The sequence below is a fragment of the Physella acuta genome, unplaced genomic scaffold, assembly GCF_028476545.2.
Source record: "Physella acuta isolate Inbredline_101_S28 unplaced genomic scaffold, ASM2847654v3 ptg000079l, whole genome shotgun sequence".
Classification (NCBI taxonomy): Eukaryota; Metazoa; Mollusca; class Gastropoda; family Physidae; genus Physella; species Physella acuta.
Window position 1 is genome coordinate 3768858 of NW_026731599.1, and position 23361 is coordinate 3792218.

Below are 23361 nucleotides of genomic sequence, written 5' to 3' on the forward strand. Positions count from 1 at the left end.
GGACAAGGGAAGGGGGGGGGGGGGGGGCTAGTGATGGTTGGGACAGGGGGGGGGCCTAGTGATGGTTGGGACAGGGGGGGGGGGCTAGTGATGGTTGGAACAGGGGGGGGGGGCAGGGGCTAGTGATGGTTGGAACAAGGGTGGAGCTAGGGAGGGGTGAGGGGGGAAGGGACTTTGGTCATTTGGGACAAGAGGTGAGAAGATTCTAAAATAAGAAATTTACTGGAATGAGCACAATGAAAGCTTAGCATGAATACCATTTTATTTACAATCTTTTTACAGTCAGTGAAATGTGATAACAAAAGTAACAACTAGATCAGAGAAACATTTTAAACAGCCCAGTGTGACAGAAGGGCATGTACTTGGGTACATTATTGTCTTACTTCTTTTGTTACTTTTCTAGGGTTAATTGTTCTGTAACTGGGTAAAGTTCCTGTGTTTTTGTACCAAACACTTTAGCTGGGTAAAGTGCCTGTGATTTTGTACCAAACACTTTAGCTAGGTAAAGTTCATGTGTTTTTGTACCTAACACTTTAGCTGGGTAAAGTGCCTGTGATTTTGTACCAAACACTTTAGCTAGGTAAAGTTCATGTGTTTTTGTACCTAACACTTTAGCTGGGTAAAGTGCCTGTTCCTAACACTTTAGCTGGGTAAAGTGTCTGTACCTAACGCAGACTTGACACTTTAGCTGGGTAAAGTTCCTGTACCTAACGCAGACTTGACACTTTAGCTGGGTAAAGTTCCTGTACCTAGCGCAGACTTGACACTTTAGCTGGGTGTATTTTCCTGTGCTTCAAGATCTCTGTGGCAGTCAACAGAATGTGAAGGTTGCATTCAGGGCAGAAGTATGACCGCTGGGAGGGGTTTGGGGCTTTTTCTGTTTCTTTCTCTTCAACAGCTGGTACATGGGATCCTGCTTAACAGAAAGGAAAACACATTTGATTAGCTGTTGGGACAAGGAGGGGGGGGGGGGGGATAAAAGTCTGACCAGCTGTACAAAAGTGTGTGACCTGACAGCAGACAGCATTGACCTTACCTTGTGTGACCTGTGGACAGCAGACAGCTTGACCTTACCTTGTGTGACCTGTGGACAGCAGACAGCTTGACCTTACCTTACCTTGTGTGACCTGTGGACAGCAGACAGCTTGACCTTACCTTGTGTGACCTGTGGACAGCAGACAGCTTGACCTTACCTTGTGTGACCTGTGGACAGCAGACAGCTTGACCTTACTTTGTGTGACCTGTGGACAGCAGACAGCTTGACCTTACCTTGTGTGATCTGTGGACAGCAGACAGCTTGACCTTACCTTGTGTGACCTGTGGACAGCAGACAGCTTGACCTGACCTTACCTTGTGTGACCTGTGGACAGCAGACCGCTTGACTTGACCTTACCTTGTGTGACCTGTGGACAGCAGACCGCTTGACCTGACCTTACCTTGTGTGACCTGTGGACAGCAGACCGCTTGACCTTACCTTGTGTGACCTGTGGACAGCAGACAGCTTGACCTTACCTTGTGTGACCTGTGGACAGCAGACCGCTTGACCTGACCTTGTGTGACCTGTGGACAGCTTGACCTTACCTTGTGTGACCTGTGGACAGCAGACAGCTTGACCTTACCTTGTGTGACCTGTGGACAGCTTGACCTTACCTTGTGTGACCTGTGGACAGCAGACAGCCTCATGTTGAAGCCTCTCCAGGACAGTGACCAACATGGATTGTTTACAGTTCTCACAGGTCCAGTGGCGCTGCATGCTGGTGGTGAACTCTCCCCAGATACTGGCCGATGTTTCATCCAGTAGACTGCAAGAAACCAGACTTTGAACATGAGAAAGTGAGATAATCTGTCACTTGTGCAACTGACAATGAGAAAGTGAGGTAATGTCACTTGTACAACTGACCATGAGAAAGTGAGGTAATGTCACTTGTACAACTGACCATGAGAAATTGAGGTAATGTCACTTGTACAACTGACCATGAGAAAGTGAGGTAATGTCACTTGTACAACTGACCATGAGAAAGTGAGGTAATCTGTCACTTGTACAACTGACCATAAGAAAGTGAGGTAATGTCACTTGTACAACTGACCATGAGAAAGTGAGGTAATCTGTCACTTGTACTCCTCCTTTGACTGGGTGCTCTTTACCATCAGATCCACCTTTGACCAGTTTGTTGAGTACGTCTGTTCCACCAGATCCTGCAACACAAATTGTTACATCAACAACAGCTACAGGTCAATTGTTACATCAACAACAGCTACAGGTCAATTCTTACATCAACAACAGCAGCAGGTCAATTGTTACATCAACAACAGCTACAGGTCAATTGTTACATCAACAACAGCTACAGGTCAATTCTTACATCAACAACAGCAGCAGGTCAATGGTTACATCAACAACAGCTACAGGTCAATGGTTACATCAACAACAGCTACAGGTCAATTCTTACATCAACAACAGCTGCAGGTCAATTGTTACATCAACAACAGCTACAGGTCAATATCAACAACAGCTGCAGGTCAATATCAACAACAGCTACAGGTCAATGGTTACATCAACAACAGCAGCAGGTCAATGGTTACATCAACAACAGCAGCAGGTCAATGGTTACATCAACAACAGCAGCAGGTCAATGGTTACATCAACAACAGCTACAGGTCAATGGTTACATCAACAACAGCTGCAGGTCAATTGTTACATCAACAACAGCTGCAGGTCAATTGTTACATCAACAACAGCTGCAGGTAAATTGTTACATCAACAACACCTGCAGGTCTATGGTTACATCAACAACAGCTGCAGGTCAATTGCTACATCAACAACAGCTGCAGGTCAATTGTTACATCAACAACACCTGCAGGTCTATGGTTACATCACCACCACAACAGTTCACATCAAGTGTGCTGAAAGCTACTCCCCATGGCCAGGTCCCACATGAAAGCTACTCACCATGGCCAGGTCCCACATGAAAGCTACTCACCATGGCCAGGTCCCACATGAAAGCTACTCACCATGGCCAGGTCCCACATGAAAGCTACTCAACATGGCCAGGTCCTATATGAAAGCTACTCACCATGGCCAGGTCCCACATGAAAGCTACTCACTATGGCCAGGTCCCACATGAAAGCTACTCACCATGGCCAGGTCCCACATGAAAACTACCCACCATGGCCAGGTCCCACATGAAAGCTACTCACCATGGCCAGGTCCCACATGAAAGCTACTCACCATGACCAGGTCCCACATGAAAGCTACTCACCATGGCCAGGTCCCACATGAAAGCTACTCACCATGGCCAGGTCCCACATGAAAGCTACTCACCATGACCAGGTCCCACATAAACATGCTGCATCTCAGCAGGCAGCACTCTCCTGACAGCGTACACAAAATCAGAGTGTAGGAACTCTGTCAACTTGCTGGCCAGCACCCTCTCCAGCTGTCTGGCCCGGGGACTCACCCTGCGCTCCTCCTCTATGCCTTCAAATGTGTCTGGCAGAAAACAACATCCACAGTTACAGACTTGTTTCAAATTCTTCAAACATCTTTCCTAAACATTACCTAAACATAACCACTACCTAAACATAACCTAAACATAACCATTACCTAAACATAACCTAAACATAACCATTACCTAAACATAACCTAAACATAACCCACACACAACCTAAATTTAACCAAAAGCCACTATCTGAAAGCCGTTACCTTTGAGCCTGACCTTGAGAAGGTTGTGCCAGGTGTTGCGTAGCTGGACAACACTGGACACAACAACTTCTGCTACCTCAGGGCTGGAGAACTTGACCTCCAGCCAGCCATCACAAATTAGCCTGGGGAGGGAGGCAAGTCATCTCAGTGGTCCCCACATTTGGTAAACTAGCATCAGCCCCCACATTTGGTAAACTAGCATCAGCCCCCACATTTGTTACAGGGAAACTAGCATCAGCCCCCACATTTGGTAAACTAGCATCAGCCCCACATTTGTTACAGGGAAACTAGCATCAGCCCCCACATTTGGTAAACTAGCATCAGCCCTCACATTTGTTACAGGGAAACTAGCATCAGCCCCCACATTTGTTACAGGTAAACTAGCATCAGCCCCCACATTTGTTACAGGGAAACTAGCATCAGCCCCCACATTTGTTACAGGGAAACTAGCATCAGCCCCCACATTTGGTAAACTAGCATCAGCCCCCACATTTGTTACAGGGAAACTAGCATCAGCCCCCACATTTGTTACAGGTAAACTAGCATCAGCCCCCACATTTGTTACAGGTAAACTAGCATCAGCCCCCACATTTGGTAAACTAGCATCAGCCCCACATTTGTTACAGGGAAACTAGCATCAGCCCCCACATTTGGTAAACTAGCATCAGCCCTCACATTTGTTACAGGTAAACTAGCATCAGCCCCCACATTTGTTACAGGTAAACTAGCATCAGCCCCCACATTTGTTACAGGTAAACTAGCATCAGCCCCCACATTTGTTACAGGTAAACTAACATCAGCCCCCACATTTGTTACAGGGAAACTAGCATCAGCCCCCACATTTGGTAAACTAGCATCAGCCCCCACATTTGTTACAGGGAAACTAGCATTAGCCCCCACATTTGGTAAACTAGCATTAGCCCCCACATTTGGTAAACTAGCATCAGTCCCCACATTTGGTAAACTAACATCAGCCCCCACATTTGTTACAGGGAAACTAGCATTAGCCCCCACATTTGGTAAACTAGCATCAGCCCCACATTTGTTACAGGTAAACTAGCATCAGCCCCCACATTTGGTAAACTAGCATCAGCCCCACATTTGTTACAGGTAAACTAGCATCAGCCCCCACATTTGGTAAACTAGCATCAGCCCCCACATTTGTTACAGGTAAACTAGCATCAGCCACCACATTTGTTACAGGGAAACTAGCATTAGCCCCCACATTTGTTACAGGGAAACTAGCATCAGCCCCCACATTTGGGAAACTAGCATCAGCCCCACAATTGTTACATGGAAACTAGCATTAGCCCCCACATTTTGTAAACTAGCATCAGTCCCCACATTTGGTAAACTAGCATCAGCCCCCACATTTGTTACATGGAAACTAGCATTAGCCCCCACATTTGGTAAACTAGCATCAGCCCCCACATTTGGTAAACTAGCATCAGCCCCCACATTTGTTACAGGGAAACTAGCATCAGCCCCCACATTTGTTACAGGGAAACTAGCATCAGCCCCCACATTTGTTACAGGTAAACTAGCATCAGCCCCCACATTTGTTACAGGTAAACTAGCATCAGCCCCCACATTTGTTACAGGTAAACTAGCATCAGCCCCCACATTTGGTAAACTAGCATCAGCCCCCACATTTGGTAAACTAGCATCAGCCCCCACATTTGGTAAACTAGCATCAGCCCCCACATTTGTTACAGGGAAACTAGCATCAGCCCCCACATTTGTTACAGGTAAACTAGCATCAGCCCCCACATTTGTTACAGGTAAACTAGCATCAGCCCCCACATTTGGTAAACTAACATCAGCCCCCACATTTGTTACAGGGAAACTAGCATCAGCCACCACATTTGGTAAACTAGCATCAGCCCCACATTTGTTACAGGTAAACTAGCATCAGCCCCCACATTTGTTACAGGGAAACTAGCATCAGCCCCCACATTTGTTACAGGTAAACTAGCATCAGCCCCCACATTTGTTACAGGTAAACTAGCATCAGCCCCCACATTTGGTAAACTAGCATCAGCCCCCACATTTGTTACAGGTAAACTAGCATCAGCCCCCACATTTGGTAAACTAGCATCAGCCCCCACATTTGTTACAGGTAAACTAGCATCAGCCCCCACATTTGTTACAGGTAAACTAGCATCAGCCCCCACATTTGTTACAGGTAAACTAGCATCAGCCCCCACATTTGTTACAGGGAAACTAGCATCAGCCCTCACATTTGGTAAACTAGCATCAGCCCCCACATTTGTTACAGGTAAACTAGCATCAGCCCCCACATTTGTTACAGGTAAACTAGCATCAGCCCTCACATTTGGTAAACTAGCATCAGCCCCCACATTTGGTAAACTAGCATCAGCCCCCACATTTGGTAAACTAGCATCAGCCCCCACATTTGTTACAGGTAAACTAGCATCAGCCCCCACATTTGGTAAACTAGCATCAGCCCCCACATTTGGTAAACTAGCATCAGCCCCCACATTTGTTACAGGTAAACTAGCATCAGCCCCCACATTTGTTACAGGTAAACTAGCATCAGCCCCCACATTTGGTAAACTAGCATCAGCCCCCACATTTGTTACAGGTAAACTAGCATCAGCCCCCACATTTGGTAAACTAGCATCAGCCCCCACATTTGGTAAACTAGCATCAGCCCCCACATTGGGTAAACTAGCATCAGCCCCCACATTTGGTAAACTAGCATTAGCCCCCACATTTGGTAAACAAGCATCAGCCCCCACATTTGTTACAGGTAAACTAGCATCAGCCCCCACATTTGGTAAACTAGCATCAGCCCCCACATTTGTTACAGGTAAACTAGCATCAGCCCCCACATTTGTTACAGGGAAACTAGCATCAGCCCCCACATTTGTTACAGGTAAACTAGCATCAGCCCCCACATTTGTTACAGGTAAACTAGCATCAGCCCCCACATTTGTTACAGGTAAACTAGCATCAGCCCCCACATTTCGTAAACTAGCATCAGCCCCCACATTTGGTAAACTAGCATCAGCCCCCACATTTCGTAAACTAGCATCAGCCCCCACATTTGGTAAACTAGCATCAGCCCCCACATTTGTTACAGGTAAACTAGCATCAGCCCCCACATTTGTTACAGGGAAACTAGCATCAGCCCCCACATTTGGTAAACTAGCATCAGCCCCCACATTTGGTAAACTAGCATCAGCCCCCACATTTGGTAAACTAGCATCAGCCCCCACATTTGGTAAACTAGCATCAGCCCTCACATTTGTTACAGGTAAACTAGCATCAGCCCCCACATTTGTTACAGGTAAACTAGCATCAGCCCCCACATTTGTTACAGGTAAACTAGCATCAGCCCCCACATTTGGTAAACTAGCATCAGCCCCCACATTTGTTACAGGTAAACTAGCATCAGCCCCCACATTTGTTACAGGGAAACTAGCATCAGCCCCCACATTTGTTACAGGTAAACTAGCATCAGCCCCCACATTTGTTACAGGTAAACTAGCATCAGCCCCCACATTTGTTACAGGTAAACTAGCATCAGCCCCCACATTTGGTAAACTAGCATCAGCCCCCACATTTGGTAAACTAGCATCAGCCCCCACATTTGTTACAGGTAAACTAGCATCAGCCCCCACATTTATTACAGGAAAAAAAAACTGAGGTTATAAATAGATCAAGTAATTCCATTATCTGACACACTTGAGTTCCTACCTTGTACAGTCAGCATTGGTGTCAATACAGTTAGAGAAGAGCGTGACAGTCTGTAGGGCTGGTACTCTCATGGTGTTCACTAGGTAGGGTTTGTTGTTGGTCTCTAGCAGGGAACTGTTAGACAACAGACAAGGTAGTGTTTGGTGTTGGTAGACAACAGACAAGGTAGTGTTTGGTGTTGGTAGACAACAGACAAGGTAGTGTTTGGTGTTGGTAGACAACAGACAAGGTAGTGTTTGGTGTTGGTAGACAACAGACAAGGTAGTGTTTGGTGTTGGTAGACAACAGACAAGGTAGGGTTTGGTGTTGGTAGACAACAGACAAGGTAGTGTTTGGTGTTGGTAGACAACAGACAAGGTAGTGTTTGGTGTTGGTAGACAACAGACAAGGTAGTGTTTGGTGTTGGTAGACAACAGACAAGGTAGTGTTTGGTGTTGGTAGACAACAGACAAGGTAGTGTTTGGTGTTGGTAGACAACAGACAAGGTAGTGTTTGGTGTTGGTAGACAACAGACAAGGTAGGTTGAAAAAAAACTGAGTTTTTTGTGGCTTAAAAAATTACATTTATCTCAAATTAAATTCAGTGACACATAAGAATGAAACAACTAAAGTTACACATATGAGAGAACCACATACACATATGAGAGTAACGACATACACATATGAGAGGAACCACATACACATATGAGAGGAACCACATACACATATGAGAGGAACCAAATACACATATGAGAGGAACCACATACACATATGAGAAGAACCACATAAACTTACACATATGAGAGGAACCACATAAACTTACACATATGAGAGGAACCACATACACATATGAGAGAAGAACATACACATATGAGAGGAACCACATAAACTTACACATATGAGAGGAACTACATAAACGTACACATATGAGAGAAGAACATAAACATATGAGAGGAACCACATACACATATGAGAGGAACCACATACACATATGAGAGGAACCACATAAACGTACACATATGAGAGGAACTCATGTTTGGAGCTTAAAAGTCCTTTGAGTTCACTAGGTGCAGGTCGTTTCCCATCAGCCAACTTAGGGGTCAAAAGGTCAGGATGGCTGGCAAACACACATGTTGGGTGCAGCAATATAAAAGGTTTGTTCTGGGGAGAGAAAATAAGAAATAAGACTTCCAAGACAAGATGGAGTTTTATACAGCAGAAACAAGTCTTTAATTCCAGTAACTAAATAGCCAAAAACAAAATTAACTTAATACAATCCAGCAATCTCGCCCTAGTGAACTCATCTGTTTAGTTGGCATTTTTCAAGTGGACCCATAGAATTCTAAATTTGCCTTGGTTGTGTCAAGTTTTTCATGTCGTGGGACCCAAGTTTTTCATGTCGTGGGACCCAAGTTTTTCATGTCGTGGGACCCAAGTTTTTCATGTCGTGGGACCCAAGTTTTTCATGTCGTAGGACCCAAGTATCATCTCAAGCACAAAATAGGCTAAATTTGCCATCTAACATTGGTAATCTCAATCTCCATGACTACAGCTAACCAACAAATTAATAAGTTTGGTTTAATTCAAAGCTGCTATTGCTAAAGCATATCTATGCAGTTTCTCTTAACCATTTACAGGCCTGGGCATCAAAACTATTTTACTTCCCCTACGGCCGGGTGAAAAGACGATGCATTTTTCAATAACAGCACTTTTTAAAAATAATAAAAGTAAAAAGCAATATACACAAAACTGGTCCAAGTTTATTAAGCATGAGGTTCAATAGCTTGATAAATTACTAATTATTAATAAAAATAAGACTAATCCCAGAAAAACGTAAACAAAACACTACTTCAAATATTTCTATAAAAAACTAATTTAAATCTTTTTTAATAGTTACATTATAAATAGAGCCCGATTTACCGTCAGAGGCATTTTAATTAGAGTAGATTTAATTTTAATAATTATATTGCCCATAATTTTGAAAAAAAAATTCTTTAACGTTAGAAAGATTGTAGAAAATGAACCACTAGTGATAGCACTACCATAAAACAACGTAAAAAAAAATTCTCAGGCTACCGCAGGCGCATAGGCCTGTAAAGGGTTAATTTAATATAATACAAGAATGTGTGAGAAAAAAATATTGTTTCCAGTTGACATAACTGGGTTTGACTGTTGTTTAAATACATTTAATGAAAACTATACAGATAGAAAGACACACATAGAGTATACAGACGGCAGTCACAGTCTACAGAATACAGGCATAGACAAAAGACATCAGAACTAGACAACAGACACAGAATACAGACATAGACAAAAGACAGCAGACCTAGACAACAGACACAGAATACAGGCATAGACAAAAGACAGCACACCTAGACAACAGACACAGAATACAGGCATAGACAAAAGACATCAGACCTAGACAACAGACACAGAATACAGGCATAGACAAAAGACAGCAGAACTAGACAACAGACACAGAATACAGGCATAGACAAAAGACATCAGACCTAGACAACAGACACAGAATACAGGCATAGACAAAAGACATCAGACCTAGACAACAGACACAGAATACAGGCATAGACAAAAGACAGCAGACCTAGACAACAGACACAGAATACAGGCATAGACAAAAGACATCAGACCTAGACAACAGACACAGAATACAGGCATAGACAAAAGACAGCACACCTAGACAACAGACACAGAATACAGGCATAGACAAAAGACAGCAGACCTAGACAACAGACACAGAATACAGGCATAGACAAAAGACAGCAGACGTAGACAACAGACACAGAATACAGGCATAGACAAAAGACAGCACACCTAGACAACAGACACAGAATACAGGCATAGACAAAAGACAGCAGAACTAGACAACAGACACAGAATACAGACATAGACAAAAGACAGCACACCTAGACAACAGACACAGAATACAGGCATAGACAAAAGACAGCAGAACTAGACAACAGACACAGAATACAGACATAGACAAAAGACAGCACACCTAGACAACAGACACAGAATACAGGCATAGACAAAAGACAGCAGACCTAGACAACAGACACAGAATACAGGCATAGACAAAAGACAGCAGAACTAGACAACAGACACAGAATACAGGCATAGACAAAAGACAGCAGACGTAGACAACAGACACAGAATACAGGCATAGACAAAAGACATCAGACCTAGACAACAGACACAGAATACAGGCATAGACAAAAGACAGCAGAACTAGACAACAGACACAGAATACAGGCATAGACAAAAGACATCAGACCTAGACAACAGACACAGAATACAGGCATAGACAAAAGACAGCACACCTAGACAACAGACACAGAATACAGGCATAGACAAAAGACAGCAGACCTAGACAACAGACACAGAATACAGGCATAGACAAAAGACAGCAGACGTAGACAACAGACACAGAATACAGGCATAGACAAAAGACAGCACACCTAGACAACAGACACAGAATACAGGCATAGACAAAAGACAGCAGAACTAGACAACAGACACAGAATACAGACATAGACAAAAGACAGCACACCTAGACAACAGACACAGAATACAGGCATAGACAAAAGACAGCAGAACTAGACAACAGACACAGAATACAGACATAGACAAAAGACAGCACACCTAGACAACAGACACAGAATACAGGCATAGACAAAAGACAGCAGACGTAGACAACAGACACAGAATACAGACATAGACAAAAGACATCAGACCTAGACAACAGACACAGAATACAGGCATAGACAAAAGACATCAGACCTAGACAACAGACACAGAATACAGGCATAGACAAAAGACATCAGACCTAGACAACAGACACAGAATACAGGCATAGACAAAAGACATCAGACCTAGACAACAGACACAGAATACAGACATAGACAAAAGACAGCACACCTAGACAACAGACACAGAATACAGGCATAGACAAAAGACATCAGACCTAGACAACAGACACAGAATACAGGCATAGACAAAAGACAGCAGAACTAGACAACAGACACAGAATACAGGCATAGACAAAAGACATCAGACCTAGACAACAGACACAGAATACAGGCATAGACAAAAGACATCAGACCTAGACAACAGACACAGAATACAGACATAGACAAAAGACAGCACACCTAGACAACAGACACAGAATACAGGCATAGACAAAAGACATCAGACCTAGACAACAGACACAGAATACAGGCATAGACAAAAGACAGCAGAACTAGACAACAGACACAGAATACAGGCATAGACAAAAGACATCAGACCTAGACAACAGACACAGAATACAGGCATAGACAAAAGACATCAGACCTAGACAACAGACACAGAATACAGGCATAGACAAAAGACAGCAGACGTAGACAACAGACACAGGTTACAGAGAGCAAACCCACCTTGGTGTGGAAGACCTGCTCTGTGTCCCTCTTGTAGGTGTTGCAGTCATCAGCTATGGCCATCTGGGGGTAGAGGCCACTGGACAGGATGATCTTCATCAGGTTGATGTCCCTCAGTGTGAAGCTACGGCTCTTGTTGGAGGTCTCCTGGCAAGTTTCATCAGTCAATGTTCTACCAGCTAGGTCAATGTTCTACCACAAAGGTCAATGTTCTACCAGCTGGGTCAATGTTCTACCAGCTAGGTCAATGTTCTACCAGCTGGGTCAATGTTCTACCAGCTAGGTCAATGTTCTACCAGCTAGGTCAATGTTCTACCAGCTGGGTCAATGTTCTACCAGCTGGGTCAATGTTCTACCAGCTAGGTCAATGTTCTACCAGCTAGGTCAATGTTCTACCAGCTGGGTCAATGTTCTACCAGCTGGGTCAATGTTCTACCAGCTAGGTCAATGTTCTACCACATAGGTCAATGTTCTACCACATGGGTCAATGTTCTACCAGCTAGGTCAATGTTCTACCACATGGGTCAATGTTCTACCACATGGGTCAATGTTCTACCAGCTAGGTCAATGTTCTACCAAATGGGTCAATGTTCTACCAGCTAGGTCAATGTTCTACCACATAGGTCAATGTTCTACCACATGGGTCAATGTTCTACCAGCTAGGTCAATGTTCTACCACATGGGTCAATGTTCTACCACATGGGTCAATGTTCTACCAGCTAGGTCAATGTTCTACCAGCTAGGTCAATGTTCTACCAGCTAGGTCAATGTTCTACCACATGGGTCAATGTTCTACCAGCTAGGTCAATGTTCTACCAGCTAGGTCAATGTTCTACCAGCTAGGTCAATGTTCTACCAGCTAGGTCAATGTTCTACCAGCTAGGTCAATGTTCTACCAGCTAGGTCAATGTTCTACCAGCTAGGTCAATGTTCTACCAGCTAGGTCAATGTTCTACCACATAGGTCAATGTTCTACCAGCTAGGTCAATGTTCTACCAGCTAGGTCAAGGTTCTACCAGCTAGGTCAATGTTCTACCAGCTAGGTCAATGTTCTACCAGCTAGGTCAATGTTCTACCAGCTAGGTCAATGTTCTACCAGCTAGGTCAATGTTCTACCAGCTAGGTCAAGGTTCTACCAGCTAGGTCAATGTTCTACCAGCTAGGTCAAGGTTCTACCAGCTAGGTCAATGTTCTACCAGCTAGGTCAATGTTCTACCAGCTAGGTCAATGTTCTACCAGCTAGGTCAATGTTCTACCAGCTAGGTCAATGTTCTACCAGCTAGGTCAATGTTCTACCAGCTAGGTCAATGTTCTACCAGATAAGTCAATGTTCTACCAGCTAGGTCAATGTTCTACCAGCTAGGTCAATGTTCTACCACATAGGTCAATGTTCTACCACATAGGTCAATGTTCGACCACATAGGTCAATGTTCGACCACATAGGTCAATGTTCTACCAGATAGGTCAATGTTCTACCAGCTAGGTCAATGTTTTCTGTAACTAATAGTCAATCAGCTATAAAGAAGTTGATGAAGCCATAGTACTTAATTAAGTAATTACTTACCTGTAGCTGACTGAGGTCATTAGATAAACGAAACTCCAAATCTTTGATGTCTCCAGTGGTGTCCCCTTCCTCATCACTGATGGTGTAGTCCTGAAACATGTTCACATCCAACAACATCAACATGTTCACATTCACAACACTAGCCAACAACATCAACATGTTCACATTCACAACACTAGCCAACAACATCAACATGTTTACATTCACAACACTAGCCAACAACATCAACATGTTCACATTCACAACACTAGCCAACAACATCAACATGTTCACATTCACAACACTAGCCAACAATATCAACATGTTCACATTCACAACACTAGCCAACAACATCAACATGTTCACATTCACAACACTAGCCAACAACATCAACATGTTCACATTCACAACACTAGCCAACAACATCAACATGTTCACATTCACAACACTAGCCAACAACATCAACATGTTCACATTCACAACACTAGCCAACAACATCAACATGTTCACATTCACAACACTAGCCAACAATATCAACATGTTCACATTCACAACACTAGCCAACAACATCAACATGTTCACATTCACAACACTAGCCAACAACATCAACATGTTCACATTCACAACACTAGCCAACAACATCAACATGTTCACATTCACAACACTAGCCAACAACATCAACATGTTCACATTCACAACACTAGCCAACAACATCAACATGTTCACATTCACAACACTAGCCAACAACATCAACATGTTCACATCCAACAACCTCAACATGTTCACATTCACAACACTAGCCAACAACATCAACATGTTCACATTCACAACACTAGCCAACAACATCAACATGTTCACATTCACAACACTAGCCAACAACATCAACATGTTCACATTCACAACACTAGCCAACAACATCAACATGTTCACATCCAACAACCTCAACATGTTCACATTCACAACACTAGCCAACAACATCAACATGTTCACATTCACAACACTAGCCAACAACATCAACATGTTCACATTCACAACACTAGCCAACAACATCAACATGTTCACATTCACAACACTAGCCAACAACATCAACATGTTCACATCCAACAACCTCAACATGTTCACATTCACAACACTAGCCAACAACATCAACATGTTCACATTCACAACACTAGCCAACAACATCAACATGTTTACATTCACAACACTAGCCAACAACATCAACATGTTCACATCCAACAACATCAACATGTTCACATCCAACAACCTCAACATGTTCACATTCACAACACTAGCTAGCCAACAACATCAACATGTTCACATTCACAACACTAGCCAACAACATCAACATGTTCACGTTCACAACACTAGCCAACAACATCAACATGTTCACATCCAACAACCTCAACATGTTCACATTCACAACACTAGCTAGCCAACAACATCAACATGTTCACATTCACAACACTAGCCAACAACATCAACATGTTCACGTTCACAACACTAACCAACAACATCAACATGTTCACATTCACAACACTAGCCAACAACATCAACATGTTCACATTCACAACACTAGCCAACAACCTCAACATGTTCACATTCACAACACTAGCCAACAACATCAACATGTTCACATCAACAACCTCAACATGTTCACATTCACAACACTAGCCAACAACATCAACATGTTCACATTCACAACACTAGACAACAACCTCAACATGTTCACATTCACAACACTAGCCAACAACATCAACATGTTCACATTCACAACACTAGCCAACAACATCAACATGTTCACGTTCACAACACTAGCCAACAACATCAACATGTTCACATTCACAACACTAGCCAACAACATCAACATGTTCACATTCACAACACTAGCCAACAACCTCAACATGTTCACATTCACAACACTAGCCAACAACATCAACATGTTCACATCAACAACCTCAACATGTTCACATTCACAACACTAGCCAACAACATCAACATGTTCACATTCACAACACTAGACAACAACCTCAACATGTTCACATTCACAACACTAGCCAACAACCTCAACATGTTCACATTCACAACACCAGCCAACAACATCAACATGTTCACATTCACAACACTAGCCAACAATATCAACATGTTCACATCCAACAACATCAACATGTTCACATTCACAACACCAGCCAACAACCTCAACATGTTCACATTCACAACACTAGCCAACAACCTCAACATGTTCACATTCACAACACTAGCCAACAACATCAACATGTTCACATTCACAACACTAGCCAACAACATCAACATGTTCACATTCACAACACCAGCCAACAACATCAACATGTTCACATTCACAACACTAGACAACAACATCAACATGTTCACATTCACAACACTAGCCAACAATATCAACATGTTCACATCCAACAACATCAACATGTTCACATTCACAACACCAGCCAACAACCTCAACATGTTCACATTCACAACACTAGCCAACAACCTCAACATGTTCACATTCACAACACTAGCCAACAACATCAACATGTTCACATTCACAACACTAGCCAACAACATCAACATGTTCACATTCACAACACTAGCCAACAACCTCAACATGTTCACATTCACAACACTAGCCAACAACATCAACATGTTCACATCAACAACCTCAACATGTTCACATTCACAACACTAGCCAACAATATCAACATGTTCACATTCACAACACTAGCCAACAACATCAACATGTTCACATTCACAACACTAGCCAACAACCTCAACATGTTCACATTCACAACACCAGCCAACAACTTCAGCATGTTCACATTCACAACACCAGCCAACAACATCAACATGTTCACATTCACAACACTAGCCAACAACATCAACATGTTCACATTCACAACACTAGCCAACAACCTCAACATGTTCACATTCACAACACCAGCCAACAACATCAACATGTTCACATTCACAACACCAGCCAACAACATCAACATGTTCACATTCACAACACTAGCCAACAACATCAACATGTTCACATTCACAACACTAGCCAACAACATCAACATGTTCACATTCACAACACTAGCCAACAATCTAAACATGTTCACATCAACAACCTCACCATGTCCCCAACCAGTAAATGAGCCAACAACATCGACATGTTCACATCAACAACCTCACCATGTCCCCAACCAGAAAATGAGCCAACAACATCAACATGTTTACATTTACAACACAGGCCAACAACATCAACATGTTCACATCAACAACCTGAACAACATCAACATGTTCACATCAACAACCTCACCATGTCCCCAACCAGAAAACGAGCCAACAATCTCTCAATAGTTCCTCAAATCATTTCTTCCAGCAAACTTGACAAACCTCATCCTCCAGGGTTAAAATTTTCCTCCTTTTGGTTTCTCTCATTTTTTCCCTCCTCAACTCCCCCAGCCTCTTCCTCTCCCCATGCTTGATCCTCCTTTCATCACTGGACATGTACTGCTGCCTCTCCTCTCCTCCGTCCAACAGGTGATGGTCCTGACAAGAAAAATACTTGCTTCAGTTTCTCACCAGACAGTGACAACAAACTCAAATGATAAAAGTTGTGGATCACTTTAAAGGGGAGACAACTGCAGGCTGTGCAGGGGAGCTCACCCAAGCAGCAGCTAGAGGGGGAAAATGTCCCTCACCTTGAGCAGGTCCCTGAACTGGCGCTTTAGTTTAATCATCTCGTAGAATCTTTGTTCCTCCAGGCCTCGACGCCTGCACCACTTGCGTGTACCCAGACCCTCAGCTTTTACCTGCAACATGGCTCCATTTAAACACAAGTCAATTTAAACACACGTCCATTTAAACACAAGTCAATTTAAACACAAGTCAATTTAAACACACGTCCATTTAAACACAAGTCAATTTAAACACACGTCCATTTAAACATGGGTCCATTTAAACACACGTCCATTTAAACACACGTCCATTTAAACATGGGTCCATTTAAACATGGGTTCATTTAAACACAAGTCCATTTAAACACAAGTCAATTTATACACACATCCATTTAAACACACGTCCATTTAAACACAAGTCCATTTAAACATGGGTCCATTTAAACACACGTCCATTTAAACACACGTCCATTTAAACATGGGTCCATTTAAACACAAGTCAATTTAAACACACGTCCATTTAAACATGGGTCCATTTAAATACCAGTCCTTAGAAACATGCATTCATTTAAACATAAGTCAGTTTAAACATGGGTCCATTTATACACAGTCAAATCAAGCACAAGTTGATATTTTCCCAATTTTCTCTGTTTTGCCAAACTGAAGATATTTTCTGTCGCGATATCACTAGAGCTGTAAGTTTCAGTTGTGATTTTTACTTGCTTAAAACACTTTTTTCTTTCGGCACTAAATAAAACATAACTTTAAATCAATACTAGTGTTTAGAGCATAGAATTACAATAAATTTATAATGAATGTGTTTAAACTAAGGAGGAGAAGGTCTTTTTGCTGTGTTGTTAGTAAAAAACAAAGACAAAAATAAAAAATAGAAATAACTTAGCTACAGCCTCTACCTGGATCCACTCATCAAAAGCATTCAGCAAGGTGAAGGGGTCTCCATGTTCTGACTCAAGAGGTCTTCTTGCTGTCTGAAAATAGTTTATGAACACATTTTTTTTATCTATATTTTATTTTTTATAGAGAAAGATGACAACACATTTCCTGGAAACAGCTTAGTACATTGTGAAATCACACCAAGTTAAATAACTGCAACACCAATGGTTAATATTAGTAAAGGGAGACAACTACTTACCTCTGTGTTGATGTAGGCCTGATTGGTGAAGGGGGACAACCACTTACCAGTGCCTTAGTTAAGGGGGACAACAACTTACCAGTGCCTTAGTTAAGGGGAACAACCACTTACCAGTGCCTTAGTTAAGGGGGACAACAACTTACCAGTGCTTTAGTGAAGGGGGACAACCACTTACCAGTGCCTTAGTTAAGGGGGACAAACACTTACCAGTGCTTTAGTGAAGGGGGACAACCACTTACCAGTGCTTTAGTGAAGGGGGACAACCACTTACCAGTGCTTTAGTGAAGGGGGACAACCACTTACCAGTGCTTTAGTGAAGGGGGACAACCACTTACCAGTGCCTTAGTTAAGGGGGACAAACACTTACCAGTGCTTTAGTGAAGGGGGACAACCACTTACCAGTGCTTTAGTGAAGGGGGATAACCACTTACCAGTGCTTTAGTTAAGGGGGACAACCACTTACCAGTGCCTCTGGGTTAGTGTAGGCCTGATTTGTGAAGGGGGACTGCACACTCATGGCTGCGGTCACAGACAGAACAGGGTCAATCATCTGGAACACAGACATACTACAATCTCAATCATCTGGAACACAGACATACTACAATCTCAATCATCTGGAACACAGACATACTACAATCTCAATCATCTGGAACACAGACATACTACAATCTCAATCATCTGGAACACAGACATACTACAATCTCAATCATCTGGAACACAGACATACTACAATCTCAATCATCTGGAACACAGACATACTACAATCTCAATCATCTGGAACACAGACATACTACAATCTCAATCATCTGGAACACAGACATACTACAATCTCAATCATCTGGAACACAGACATACTACAATCTCAATCATCTGGAACACAGACATACTACAATCTCAATCATCTGGAACACAGACATACTACAATCTCAATCATCTGGAACACAGACATACTACAATCTCAATCATCTGGAACACAGACATACTACAATCTCAATCATCTGGAACACAGACATACTACAATCTCAATCATCTGGAACACAGACATACTACAATCTCAATCATCTGGAACACAGACATACTACAATCATGACAGACAAAATGGCAGCCAATCTTTATAACATTTTAACTTCTTATATCTTATTGGGTTTGAATAGCTGGTCTAGATTGACTATTCAAAAAGGTGTTTCTAAATACAGAACAGCCAATTGAGAAGAGTGAATTATATTAAAAATACTGCCCTAACAAGAGATATTTACATTAAAAATACTGCCCTAACAAGAGATACTTACATTAAAAATACTGCCCTAAGAGATACTTACATTAAAAATACTGCCCATTATCAGCATCTTTCCAATGACAACATCAACTGGTAGCATAGCCAACATTTGACCAATGGGAGTTAAGCTTTCATCAGATGATAAAGCTCCTTGTTCTTTCAAAAACTGGATGGAATTTTCCAGGCTTGACATGCTTGGTGGCTCAATGAAGGGGAATCTAAGGGATTCATTGAGTAAAACTTTAAGAGGAAATCTATGGAATTAACTGACAGAGTAAATGTTGAGAGGAAACCTTAGCAATTAACTGACAGAGTAAAACATTGAGAGGAAATCTATGGAATTAACTGACAGAGTAAATGTTGAGAGGAAACCTAAGCAATTAACTGACAGAGTAAAACTTTTAAAGGAAATCTAAGGAATTAACTGACAGTAAAACACATAGGAAATCTATGGAATTAACTGACAGAGTAAAACTTTTAAAGGAAATCTAAGGAATTAACTGACAGTAAAACACATAGGAAATCTATGGAATTAACTGACAGAGTAAAACTTTGAGAGGAAATCTAAGGAAATAACTGACAGAGTAAAACTTTTAAAGGAAATCTAAGGAATTAACTGACAGTAAAACACATAGGAAATCTATGGAATTAACTGACAGAGAACCAATGACATCTTTAGCTTATGACTGTTCTAGTAAATAGCTAAAAAAAGTTGTGGACTGACTTCCTGGCATCAGGCAGGCCCATGGATATCATCTGTAAGATGAGTGAGTCTAGTGGCACACGCTGGAGCTCAGGGGTGGAGTACTCCTCAAACATGTTGTAGTCTGATTCCTCGTACAGGCGGAAACACACGCCCGGTCCAGTACGGCCTGAGTTTATTGGATAAGGGGAACATTCATGTATGGGCAAGTGCATACACTGACATACAAACCACCAAACAAACCCCCACCCCACACACAAAGCCCTAAACCCCATACAAAACAAACCACAAGATAAATCTCCACACAAACCATCACAATGTCCATATTTTGTTATAAAATTACTGAATGTGCTAACAAGAAATATTCATTGCTACTAATCCCTGTCATTTATACACCCAATTAGCTTTGTAACTGTACACATATTAACACAATCACAAACTGCACATAAAAAAACCCATCATTAGAGTGACACATGACAACTGTATGAGTTGTTGAAAAGCCTCTACAAAGTGTGGAGGAAGGCAGTCGGCCATGAACTTACCAGCGCGACCTTTCCTCTGCTCGGAGCTGGCACGACTGATCCAAAACTCCTGCAACTTTTGCATCTTATACTTGGGGTCAAAGCTCATCTCCTTCACCTGAAGAGTTCAATTATACAGCACACTTTAACTCAACTCTGACTGATAGACCACAATCTCACTAAGTCAGGATATTTAGTTTAAATCTGCTCATAAAAACATCCTGAAAATTTTACTCCCCCCCCCCCTGTTCTTAGTCAACAAATGAGTGATGGAGGAGATGATAGCATTACCTCCCCTGGCCAACAAAGCAATTTATTGTGATAGTTACCTTCCCTGAGTCCACAATAAAACGGACGCCATCAATGGTGACCGAGGTCTCAGCTATGTTGGTGGACACAATGCACTTCCTGACCCCGTCAGGTGGGAAGTCAAACACCTTGTCCTGCTCCTCTATGGAGAGCGCGCTGTGTAGGGGGAGGACGATCCAGCGCTTCATCTGCTGGGCGTAGGCTTTAGCAGCTTCCACCACCGCCATGATCTCAGACATCCCACTCAGGAATATCAGCAGGTCTCCTCGTTCACTGCTGGGGTACTGGCAAATACAAGACATGATCTCAGACATCCCACTCAGGAATATCAGCACATCTCCTCGCTCACTGCTGGGGTACTGGCAAATACAAGTCATCCATGTCATCAACTCAATTTTTATTCTCTCCTCTCTCACTGCTGGGGTACTGGCAAATACAAGTCATCAGATCTAGTTACATTCTCCATGTCATCAACTCAATTTTTATTCTCTCCTCTCTCACTGCTGGGGTACTGGCAAATACAAGTCATCAGATCTAGTTACATTCTTCATGTCATCAACTCAATTTTTATTCTCTCCTCGCTCACTGCTGGGGTACTGGCAAATACAAGTCATCAGATCTAGTTACATTTCCATGTCATCAACTCAATTTTCAATCTCAATCTCAATTGAGGTTATTAGCTAAACAAACACTTTTGATCCAAAAGAATTTTCTATTTAAACTTTTGCAGATCAGTGCACACAGAACACTGCACGCTTCAAATCTCGGACATGGATTCTATCAATAACTGCATTAAAGAAACTTGAGTCAGCAAACAACCTAATAGGTCACAGACTCCCTCAGTCATGTACTCACCCAATAGGTCAGCTAAGTCATAGATTCCCTCAGTCATGTATTCACCCAATAGGTCAGCTAAGTCATAGATTCCCTCAGTCATGTACTCACCCAACCCAATAGGTCAGCTAAGTCACAGACTCCCTCAGTCATGAACTCACCCAATAGGTCAGCTAAGTCATAGATTCCCTCAGTCATGTACATACATGACAACTAGAGTGAAAAGATTGTATGTACTCACTTTGTGATCAATACGCTGCATGATGCGCAAGTATGGAGTCGGGTCAAGGCGTTTGCTTTCTTTCTTGTCGTCCTTCCTTATGGGGCAATATTCTAATTCAATAGGGTACAGGCGGCCTGGGACCTACAGATAAAGACAGAATCACTCAAACATACTGGTCTTTGTTATAACACCTTCAGACATACAGCCTATCAGTTCACAGATCACCTAAAACTTGCGGGCTACATGTTAACTTTACCTGCATGACAGGTGCATCATGGAAGTGATGTTAACTTTACCTGCATGACAGGTGCATCATGATAGTGATGTTAACTTTACCTTGATGACAGGTGCATCATGGTAGTGATGTTAACTTTGCCTGCATGACAGGTGCATCACGGTAGTGATGTTAACTTTACCTTGATGACAGGTGCATCATGGAAGTGATGTTAACTTTATCTTGATGACAGGTGCATCATGGTAGTGATGTTAACTTTGCCTGCATGACAGGTGCATCATGGTAGTGATGTTAACTTTGCCTGCATGACAGGTGCATCATGGCAGTGACGTTAACTCTACCTTGACAGGTGCATCATGGTAGTGACATTAACTTTACCTTGATGACAGGTGCATCATGGAAATGATGTTAACCTTACCTTGATGACAGGTGCATCATGGAAGTGACATTAACTTTACCTTGATGACAGGTGCATCATGGAAGTGACATTAACTTTACCTTGATGACAGGTGCATCATGGAAGTGACATTAACTTTACCTTGATGACAGGTGCATCATGGAAGTGACATTAACTTTACCTTGATGACAGGTGCATCATGGAAGTGATGTTAACTTTACCTTGATGACAGGTGCATCATGGTAGTGATGTTAACTTTACCTTGATGACAGGTGCATCATGGAAGTGACGTTAACTTTACCTTGATGACAGGTGCATCATGGAAGTAATGAGAGAAGAGATTGATGTTGATTGTGGCAGACATGAGCACAAGCTTCAAGTCTGATCTTTGCTTGAGTACACACTTGAGGACGCCCAGCAGGAAGTCTGTGTAGATGTGTCTCTCATGTACCTGAGACACAAGGGGAGACACAAGTCATTGAGACATGAGTAAGACATGATACATAAGGTGAGACATGATACAATAAGTGGTGAGACATGAGGCAATAGGTAATGAGACATGAGACACAAGGTGGTGAGACATGAGACACAAGATGGTGAGACATGAGACACAAGATGGTGTGACATAGGACATATGGTGGTGAGACATAAGG

At 42.4% G+C, this 23361-nt stretch overlaps 1 protein-coding gene across 4 annotated transcripts in view; it reads right to left on the reverse strand.

The window, feature by feature from the left end:
• Positions 1-250: 250 nt before the first annotated feature.
• Positions 251-23361, reverse strand: part of LOC131956820 (putative ATP-dependent RNA helicase DHX34) — a 28863-nt gene continuing 5752 nt past the window's right edge. For 2 of the 4 annotated variants that reach the window (XM_059321432.1, XM_059321424.1), the window contains 19 exons: positions 23010-23159; positions 22095-22217; positions 21040-21303; positions 20732-20828; positions 20211-20358; positions 19530-19704; positions 18674-18760; positions 17972-18046; positions 17082-17192; positions 16774-16929; positions 13399-13488; positions 11835-11981; positions 8417-8562; positions 7424-7537; positions 3701-3822; positions 3320-3487; positions 2088-2196; positions 1651-1802; positions 251-916 (listed from right to left, as the gene is read on the reverse strand). In XM_059321432.1, coding sequence (XP_059177415.1) covers positions 750-916; positions 1651-1802; positions 2088-2196; positions 3320-3487; positions 3701-3822; positions 7424-7537; positions 8417-8562; positions 11835-11981; positions 13399-13488; positions 16774-16929; positions 17082-17192; positions 17972-18046; positions 18674-18760; positions 19530-19704; positions 20211-20358; positions 20732-20828; positions 21040-21303; positions 22095-22217; positions 23010-23159 — 2601 coding nt within the window. In that variant the 3' untranslated portion in view covers positions 251-749. The remainder of the gene's footprint in view (positions 917-1650; positions 1803-2087; positions 2197-3319; positions 3488-3700; positions 3823-7423; positions 7538-8416; positions 8563-11834; positions 11982-13398; positions 13489-16773; positions 16930-17081; positions 17193-17971; positions 18047-18673; positions 18761-19529; positions 19705-20210; positions 20359-20731; positions 20829-21039; positions 21304-22094; positions 22218-23009; positions 23160-23361) is intronic. The other 2 variants (XM_059321440.1, XM_059321448.1) reach the window with 2 other exon arrangements.